This window comes from Amblyomma americanum, chromosome 1 (genome assembly GCF_052857255.1).
Source record: "Amblyomma americanum isolate KBUSLIRL-KWMA chromosome 1, ASM5285725v1, whole genome shotgun sequence".
In the NCBI taxonomy this organism is placed as follows: Eukaryota; Metazoa; Arthropoda; class Arachnida; order Ixodida; family Ixodidae; genus Amblyomma; species Amblyomma americanum.
Genome location: NC_135497.1, coordinates 304,921,766 through 304,932,280, shown reverse-complemented (window position 1 = coordinate 304,932,280; position 10,515 = coordinate 304,921,766). Strand labels below are relative to the sequence as shown.

The following is a 10,515-nucleotide window of genomic DNA, read 5'->3' as shown; positions in this document are numbered from 1 at the left end:
TGTAGCTTACAGCATCTCAACTTAAGCACAAGCTTTTTTTTTTTTTGCTGAACACTCCAAGTGTTATATTTTATCACATTCGAAAGGCAGATAAACACTGCTTGTTTGACAAAATATGTTCACTTCAAGGACTAATGTCGGATGCATTTGTCGGATGTGCAAACTCAAATATAATAGATTTTAAATACAGTACGCCTTCACGTCCCAAGCAAGGAACATATAAAAAAAACTGATACAGAAGCAAACAGCAAGTAAAAATTTGAACACCTGCTCTGAGGACAGAATAACTATACAAGCAGAAAACAAAAAGCCCAATTCTCAACATGTGAGAACAAGCAACAGGAAATACTTAAAAACTGAGTCAAACAATATGCAGTAATTGACTGCAGAGAGTGCAAGAAAATAGAATAAACAAATGTGAAAAGATCAATGTGGGCAACATCAACAACATGAATTATTGTGTACACACAGTGCAGACACATTGGATGTAGTAGAAAAGATAAATACATGCAATGAAAAGCATGGTCACACACACATGAGCACTTGCTGTTCTATCACAGTGTGTGTACACGTAGTGCAGACACACTGGAAGTAGTCGAAAACATAAGTACACACTATGAAACTATATGCAATGATTGTCAGTATGGTCACACACACATGAGCATTTGCTGTTCCATCACAGCATGTCTGTATTCATGTTTCCTCACAGCACCGCACTTTCGTGGAAGAGAGTTATGAAGCACTTCTGCGCTGAGAATTCTTAATGATAGGGGTTTGCAGATTAACTAAAGCAGAGCACACCACCACCACTTTATCTATGGTTGCGAGGTTCTTGTCGCCAGTCCTCTTCACGAAATTCAAAGGCAGCACAGTCTGGAAAATTCTGAAAACTTTCAATCTTTGTATGGCCCTTTCAACATGGATGCGCACGCTAGAGACTTTCCTAGACGTTGTGACCTCAGCACCAGGTAGCTGGGCACGATTCTTAGTCAGTGATGACATGAGAAGTGTTGCACCTCGTGCAGCAAACATCTCACCGCATCTAAATCCTCGGTCAACAAGAAAAACATCCCCTTCCTTGACCTTGTCTAGGAGACCACTGCGTAGAGTAATCTCCTTGTCAGGCGTCCTGCCTCCCCATGCTTTTGATACGAAAGTTATTGCTCCTGAAGGTGATATTACAACTAGTATTTTTACTGTATTATGGTGTTTGTAATGAGAACATGTCTGGCTCCTTGCTGTCATTAATATCGGCCTTTGTATGAATACTTCAGTACAATCAATGATGCCAGTTACACCATCAAAAAAAGGGTCCTGAAACGCCGCTGGCCGATTAGCTTGAAGTGTCTGTCGGGAAGGCCAGATTATCAACTTTGTCATGTTTGCAACAAGAACATCAAGCCATGCATGAAAAATTGAACTGACAGTGGCATTTGAGATGCCAAATCTGCATGACAAATCTTGGGTAAGGAGACCCAAACGAAGTCTCATGAGTACCATGATGAGTTGTGTTTCTGCATCAAGCCATGTGGCACATGACGGCTTCCATGCTGACAGCACAAACTGCAGGAAAGCAGTGAACATGGCTGTAGATACAAACCCTGTGTAAAACTTTACTGTTTTGGCTGACTGCATTACCACTTCTTTGGTTATAATAGCATGGTTTGTATGCTTGTTTTCAAGTTCACCAGCCTTTTGCTTAGCTGCTGAACACTCTTCCTCCAGAGAGGCCAAACGCTGCTTAAGCCTGCCATTCTCTTCAATAAGATGGGATATATTCTGCATGCTGAGATCAGTTTCTGTTTCCATGTGGCAATTCTCTACCACGGAAACAGTTGCAGTCGCAGATAGTGCAGTATCATCCGCGTCTTGTCCTGCGCCAGTCGTGTTGAGCCCACAGTCAAGCACACTTGGCCCAGGATTACATGCAGCAGGTCTGGATGCTTCCTTCAATCCATCCTTTCGAGCAGCGCGTTGGAACCTAGAAATTTTCTGGGCCACATTTCCCGAGGCACGATAAGGAAATATGGAGGGGACATAGTCGGGATGTGTGGGGTCAGATGATGGTTTACCTAAAGAAAGAAAAGAATGTTTGAAAATTAGTAGCCACATGTGCACTCCCAAATGCAAAACAAAAACAAAAAAACTGGCTGAAATGCACCAAAGCAATATTGCCCAGGACTTCTCTAGGAAAAGGAAGAAACACTAAGGGTTCCTTGGTATGATTACATACTTTACGTTCTGCATTTGTAAGTAAGAAACTGCACAAAAATATTGAATCAAGCAAGTTGGAAGCATTTCACTCTTTTTACCAGCACTTGCAGGCGATCGAATTAATTTCTCCAGCCGCTGAGAATAGTAGAACAAAAAGTGCATCGAATGATACTCCAGCGTTTTTGGATTTCGTCCCTGTAGAAAAGTTGATGCAGCGAACGGGATCGAACACACGACCAGAAGGTTAGCAACAGACGCCTGAGCAATCGCGCCAGATATGCGCATAAAAGAACACCAACCGAGTTAGGCATTACAACAATAAGATGCTTGGGCCCGCATCGCAGCAAAAACTGCCGCTCATAAACTAAGCATCAACTAAGCGCTCGATTACTAAGCCGGGATACCTGGGTTCGATCCCGGCCATAGCGGCAGAGTTTTGATTGACGCGACACGCGTCTAGAAAGCGACCGTGTGCTGTGCAAATTCAGTACACATTCAAAACCCTCAGGTGGTCGAAATTATTCTGGAGCACTCAACTACGCCGTTTATCATAGGCTGAGTTACTTCGGGACTTTAAATGCCCGTAAATCACACACACTCGCATTGCTGCATGATCGAAACTGCACTGCAAGCGTCACAAGCTGGCTAATTGCCCTGGAAATGGCTAAACGACGCCTTGCACGCACAACTAACCGCAAACCAGTGTTTCCTTACTTCACAGTGCAATTTTTACTGCTAGAGATGCAGCCGCTGATTAGGCGAATGCGGTCGCGACGATTGCCAACCCGCAACGTTCAATCCAGTCAACGTTCAATCTCAAAGCGCACATAAGACGTGCAGGAATTAGCTGCGGCACAAGCAGACATCATAAATCTGTTCTCACCTTGAAAGAAATGAGCAGAACAAACATGGGAGCTTTTCGTAGGCATCCATCGGTCCCGCCGAACTGCTGCTATCCAAGCGTTTCTACGCTCGGCGTCTGCCGGAAACCTGAAAGTGCGCACCTGCGACAGGAGGTTGGTTCCAGGTCGCAAGCTGCAACGTGGCACACAACAGCACGGTCCACGTCGTGATGGGGTCACGGAAGATGTTTTTCCACCCGAAAACATAATGCAACAGGGCGACCGCGCCGTACTTTGGCAGTGCTACAAACACAAAAGAAAAACTCGCCTCGACCCTGCGGCTCGCTCGCTCGCTTCGCGGGGAGACCGGAAGTTTCCTGGGTGTCCATCCGGTTTGCGGCGCTGTGGCTCCCCCTGGCGGCTATGAGCCCGTGAAAAGGCGTATACTTGCCTACGCCGCGAGCAGAAGATGAGGCGCGGAGGAACGCGTTAAATGCGTCGTCCCGATTGACTGGGGAGGTGTCTACCTTCCATAGTGCTGCATGGAACTTATGATATGTATAGTCGGGCACAGCTTAAGTCTGCAGTGAAGCTCCGCCTACATTAAGGATAGACGATCAGAATTCCTGCCTGACAGGAAGAGCAGACCGCTGTTAAAGATTTCATGTTACCTAAACAAGCAGCTAATCACAGGACGATAGTATAAGCTCAAGAATTTTGATGCCTCTAGCTTGTTTGATACAGTCAACCATTAAAAAGCTGGTCTTGCTCACTGCTATGACTGATAAGAATAATGCAGGACGCCGTGCCCATGGCCGATTGTTACCAAATGCTGCTTTTTTAAGTCGTATCCTACTATAGCCGCTAAACGCAGCGATGTAACACAGCCACGGGGTGTCCAGAGTCCGGCCAATACGGCCAGCTAGCGGCATAAAAATCTTTGTTGCAAGAGCGCGAAAAAAACAAAAATTTTATGCTAAAAAGTCCATTTTTCTAATATACTATGCGTATAATTAGAATGCGTTTAAATTATTGTAACAAGTACAATGCTTAATGAATATGTGAAATAATGTACGGTCTGTGTCTAAACTAACCAGCCAACGGGTTTTGTTTCTCAGCTATGCGGAGCAGCACTTATATTACAGGGTAATTTTTTTTAAACATTACAGATTTTCATTTCAATAAATGCTAGAGATACGACAGTGCGGTTTGTTGAGCCGGACGGTGCAGCAGGTCGAACATGATGTACCTCATGTGGACGAATTATTAGAAGAGTGACTTGAATTAACTAACCAACATCAATATTTATTTATTTTAGGGGGCAAGGCTCTATTGCGAAATTCATGGACGTCAACACTGAAAAGGAGCCCAGTTTTTAAATTTACTTGATCGGCAATGTGGTTCGAAATATCGGAAAGACAGAAATACGCATGTGAAAGCTTGCTGAGTTGCCTTTTCCCCGCATAACATAGTTATAGAATGGCGTCTTTCGCAATTCGTATACATAAAATACAAGCGCGGTCGATATATTTGATGCTGCAGGAAAAGTTTAGTTCATTACGGCGACGATATCTCGTGCAGCGGCGGCATTTTATGATTATGCAATGAGGGAAAGCCAACTCAGCTAGCTTTCAAAAGCGCGTTTTTGAAGTTCGAAATTTGAACCACATCACCGATTAAGAAAATTTAAAAGCAGGGCTCACCTTCGGTGGTGACAGCCATCAATTTTGCAACATAGCTTTGCCCCTAAAATAAAAATGCAAAGTATATTTGTTACTTTATGTAAATTAATCGTCTAATTTCCAATCAATACGAGATTTCCGTCCGTATAATTTTCAGTCCCCCTGGTAATATGATCCAGCTTGACGTACCGCACCGACGTATCTCTCACAGTTTGAATATAAAAATCTGTAAAGGTAAAAAAAATCACGTTGTGCATTTGTAAAATAGAGAGAACCCCTCACCTTTCGAGACATTTATGTCTAGCAAACATCGTTGCGCGCTAACTTTTGGCGAAGTATATTTTTAATGCATTGTCTTGGCAGTTGACATTCCCGCTCGAGTCACATGCTCTCCATGTTGAGGTCGCTGGAAGTTGTTGGTTCTGTACCGCATAAGTGGCGTTTACATGAACCCAACCCGACCATTTCGACTCACTCACGCAGTCATCGTCGAGTCTGATTGGGCAGACCAGGGGCAGAGTCTCGTCAGATCGACCGCACGGGGTGGGCTCGCCTGATCAACCCGACCAGCGAAGTGCATGTAAACGCTGTCGAGTCGGTCATTTCATCAATAAAAAGGAAGAAAGAAAATTGAATGACAACCGCAAGAACTGCCTGGTTTGTCGGACAACTTGCTTCAAGCGGCTTCTTGCGTATCTCGGAAATTTTAAAAGTTTGCTCATTGTTTTAATAACTTTAACGGTAGAAATTGTCCCAGTTGGGTTTGCCATGCAGGATCGCCACATCCTCCGGCGGTCTTTGCGTTACTGGGTTTCAAGCGCATCAATGGTAGTGCCGGGTGACCTGCTAAAGCGGACCACCAGATCACTGCCAGGCGTGCAGTATAACTTAATGCAGGCATGCAGCGATTGCGTATGCCCCATCAGTTCATTATTTCTCGCGATGCTTTGTTTTGATAGTCACTCGCGCATAGTCAAGACACCTTTATCGTATACTGTCTAATATTCACTATCAAGATATTTAAATTACCTCCTCTCGCTGCGTGAACTGCTTTTTTTGTTGTTATAGTTGGAGGATATAATACACCGGTTACATGAAGCAGTAGCGAACTTTTTCCAGAGATAATTGTGAAAGCGTTTGAGTAATTACATGCCTTGCATCCAATGTAACCAAAATGATATTGTCACGTAGTGGTGACTGCGCTCCGGCGAGCAGGAAAACAGCGAAAATGGCCTCTAAACAAAACCCTTCATTTGGGCTGACTTGCGCCCACAATGGACTGCCATCACTCGGCGGCTGCGTAGCAAATAGCGTCACTCGGCGGTCGTCGAACAGAATGCTCGCCACTCTCAGCCATGCTCAATTTAAAGCCGATAGCGAACTTTCGAGATACGGTGCGCAAAGTTACCACAACATTCTGGAAGAACGTAGAATCGGCTCCACGCGGATGCGATCAATCGAGATAAATATGGTCGCCTCTTGCTTCACAAACAAAGGGATAAAGCCGTGTGCCAGCAGGTTTGAATATTGAACAAACAAACAGTAGAAAGATTCGCTGCATTACTCCCCTATCAAAGAGCATCGACCCGATGCTTTAAAACAAACAAGGTGACTAGAAACAAATAAAACTTGCTGTGCTCAATACAAACCGAGAATGGAAACACAGAGTCTTTTAGTGCGCATAATAGGGCTTTAGAAGGACAACAGGGACAGTCATTTCCTCAAGGATGACTTCATAGTCCAGTTCACATAGCCGACGAAGAACCTTGTATGTACGGGCCGAAATCGCGGTGCAGAAGTTTTTTGCTCAATCCGCGGCGGCGAATGGGTGTCCAAACCCACACTCGGTCTCCAGGCTTGTATTCCGCGTTGCGTCTTCGTAGGTTGTAGCGTTCGGTGTCGGTCCGCTGCTGTTCTTTGATCCGTAATCGGGCAAGACTTCGGGCTTCTTAGTGCGCGGCGACGTCGACGTTATCTTCGGTAACGTTGAGCAGCATGGCGGCTAGCGTGGTCGTGGCTTCTCTACCATTGACGAGCCTAAAAGGCGTCATCTGGGTGGCCTCCTGCACTGCGGTGGCGTAGGCGAAGACGATGTAAGGCAGGAAAACGCACATGCATGACATCGCTAAGGCGTCCGTGTGCTGTGCGATGTCAGTGCACGTTAAATATCCCCAGGTGACCGAAATTATTCCGGAGCCCTCCACTATGGCACCTCTTTCTTCCTTTCGTCTTTCACTCCCTCCTTTATCCCTTCCCTTACGGCGAGGTTCATGTGACCGCCGATATGCGAGACAGATACTGCGCCATTTCCTTTCCTCAAAAACCAATTTACCATGTCTTCCAGCAACTTGCAAACCATGCCTTTTGTTTATGCCGTCACTCATGTGCTAGACCATGATTTCTGACAAGCAGAATTTTGAGCATAACCGTAAGGCCGCGGCTCAATGCCTTGCTTCGGTCGTTCCAGCTTATACAGGTGGAGCGGCGGCAGTACGAAATGACGGAGGAGGCGCTGATAGCGCCGCTGCCCAGGCGTGCGTCTTTGGAGAGAAAAGGGATTCTTGACGCTGTCGTAGCTTTCGTGGTAAATTTAGTGCACTCTAAGAAAAAAAGGAGTGGTCTTAGTCCTTTCAGGGGGTAAAGCCACTGACGCTGTGGCGACCCCCTTTTGGTGTAACGTTACACCTTCGTCGGGGGCCTAAGTGCGCACAGTGTAATGTTTAGGCTGTTATCAGGGTAATGTTATTCCGTCTGGCCAAGTGTAAGTATAACCCTTTGATGACTAACGTTACCCCTCCTCAGAAAGACTAACGCGTAGGCCATGAAAGTGTAAACATATGCTTCACTTTCTGGTGCATGTTTGCGCCCACTCAGACTAAGCTTATGCTCAATCCCAGGGCGCAAACTTATACTCGCAAGGGCTACAGTTAATCCTGTCTAATGAGCTTATTACAACCCTCCTACAGAGCAACTTTGCACCTTATTAATCAGCGTAACATTGCTCTGCAAGAGCATATGGGTTCCTCTTTCAGGTGCACCCTTACGCCATGTTAGGAAGGGTAACGTAAGCGTAAGCTTACCCTCGCAGGGGCTATTGTTACCTAATGAGTTTTTTACAACGCTTCTATGGTGCAACTTTGCACCACGTCAGTGGGCATAACATTGCTCTGAAAGTGTGTTTTGCTCTTTTAGGTGCATCCTTGCGTCTCTTTTGGACGGGTAACGTTACCGTCCAGAGGAATGTATCCCATATTACAGTGTATTGTTACAACTTCTCGAATGTAGGGCACAGGCACTTTCGCTTTGATATTAGGCATCCATTGTTATTAAAGTAAGATCGTTTTTGGGCCTGTAAAGCAAACCACTTCACTTTGTAGGTGTCGGTAATGATGCACCTACATTAATGTATTACACACATCAAAACCAAACGCAGCATTACAATACACCTACAGAACAAAGCTGCTTGCTGAAAAGGCATGATAAGCACCTCACTGCCATCAAGTTCACAGATGTTTTTCTCTCCCACATTCCTGGTTATGTTCGTGTTAGTGCGATAAGATTGTGGCGTGCCGTGCTGCACTTCAGAGTGCAGTTTCGGACTCCAGTGATTGTACACCAGTATGCACGACAGGGTTTATTTCTTATGGAATTTAAAATAGCAGCATTACTCAGCAGTCTTCTGTCAACATCATGATGGCATCCATTCTCCAAGCGAACCTGTGTGACAAAAGAAATCCTTGAAACATGAGGGGCAGTACACACAATTAGCGCATAAATTGTAATCATGAGATCAAAATTTAATCTGCGACAATTTGGTCTGAAGCGCGAAGGCGTATGTGCGGTGTTTTCCAAGCGAGCATGCTGTGCAGGCCAAGAAATAAGTAAAAGAATCAACAACACAAGCTCTGGATACAAAATCATTGCCTAATCGTTCATGGCACTGATTGAAGAACATGCATGCCCCACCAGCTAGACCAAACTAGAAGGCTCCTACATTTGGTGTGCAGTACACATATCTCACATGCAGTGGAAGTATAGAGCGCAGCTCCCACTTCCGTAAATGGCCTAGTTTTTTTTTTAATTACAGCGTTCTTTCGGCGTTGATTCAAAGGGGCCCGATTTGCAGCTGAAATCTACAAGACATAAGAAACCGTTCCGCAGTATATTTGACGCTTGTAAAATGATAAGCAGGGCGTCTTCACTCACCCTGTTGCTTTCGTGCATGCAGTGGTGCTACCATTTAGTTAGAGTCAGTGTATGACCATGGAACATTTTTTTGCAAACAAAAATGACCTGAAGTGAGCTCTTGTTCAGCTGTTGTCCAGTTATGCTTTTGGCGCTAGCTAGCAAAATTGTGGCTGAATTTTTGCCGCCTGCGCGCAACAAAAGCGTATGTGCACTGAGATAGTGCGTTTCTTTCTGTAACAACTTGGAATATTATACAAGTCAGCTTCTTCAAAAGGATGTCTTCCGACCAAAGGTACTCGTTTACAGACAGCAGTCTCGCATTTTCAGAAAAAGGTTGGATTCCCCTTAATCTATTTCGGGACCGGCTAACCCATCTCCCCTTTCGTGGCAAGAACAGGAAGTGATAACGAAGACTGGTAAATATCTCGGACCCAGAGGACACACTCACATTCTTCGAGCGAATGAAAACTCCGGATGGCCGCCCACTGCCTGCAGCAGAGTGTAGGCGGAAAAAGGAGGGATACCGTCCTTCGTCACAGAGCAGTGGGGAGTGGGTTGTTCCTTGTACTGGCTAGGAGTGCGCGGGGGAGGGGGAAGGGAAGGAAGTTAGCGCGACGGTGTTGTTCAGTAGAAAAGTTTTAGAAAGTTTAGCGTGAAGTAGCTCACTACTTCCGGCGCACAGGAACAAAGGCCCATTCCCTTCTATTTCCTGCCTAACCTCTACTGCAGTGCTACCGAAGGTTGACTGCATGAGTACAATTGTACTCTTGATGGCTCTCTCCAGGCCACTTTGAAGTAAACTGGCGACATTCCCGAGCTTACTCAGAAGAGGAAACTTCACTCTTTTCGTTTCCACAAAAAATGCGAGAGTGTCGTCCGGGAACGAGACCTTTTGGTTGGAAAAAAAGCCTTGCGGAGATGCTGACTTACACATTTCTGCAAATGGCCTATTTTGCAAGTTGTCAACTCTCGTCAGGATTAAGTGACTTGAAATAGCGATAGAAAAATGTTTGGTGAAGATTAAACAGGACCATAGCAGCATGGAGCTAATGCTAGAGTTCGGGGGAAAAAACAGGCCCTTTTTCTGCATTAAAAAGAAGAGAAAATCCTGACCGCGCCACTCAGCTGCATCTGGAAAAAAGATGCCATATGGCTTTGGGCCTTATCATAAAAAAAGGTTTGTACTCCAGTTCAATCAATTTTTAAACTTCAACCACTCAGAGCAATCATCAAGGTTCTGAAAGAAAGTAGGACTCACTTTAAGCTCAAAGGCCACATTAGCTGCACTTATGCTTGAGGTCGCATGCATTTGGAAGCGTACACCCGCCGCCAAGAGTTCAAGAAAGGCGACTGTGCCGAAAACAGCTAATAGCTTCGTATCCACAACTTATTGCGGGGGATATAAGGGTGCATTGCACAATTTGGACCATGGCAATTAATATCTCTTCTAAGATCCACGAACTGGCGAGGGCGAAATTGAGTTGTTTTACTAAAAGTGTACATGAGCGTAATTTCCCACCGCCACCCCGCCCTCTACAAAATACAAGCAGATAAACAGTCGACCGTACTTACCAGGACTGATACGGCGT

At 45.3% G+C, this 10,515-nt stretch overlaps 1 protein-coding gene across 1 annotated transcript; it reads right to left on the bottom strand.

Annotated features, from left to right (window-relative positions):
- Positions 1-241: 241 nt before the first annotated feature.
- Positions 242-2,112, bottom strand: LOC144098382 (uncharacterized). Its single transcript, XM_077630981.1, has one exon. It carries the CDS (start codon positions 2,110-2,112, stop codon positions 733-735), a length of 1,380 nt encoding a protein of 459 aa, XP_077487107.1. The 3' UTR covers positions 242-732.
- Positions 2,113-10,515: the final 8,403 nt, after the last annotated feature.

Bases quoted from the DNA above. Each gene is read 5' to 3' on its own strand.
- LOC144098382 (XM_077630981.1), bottom strand. From the start codon at position 2,112: ATGTGGCTACTAATTTTCAAACATTCTTTTCTTTCTTTAGGTAAACCA.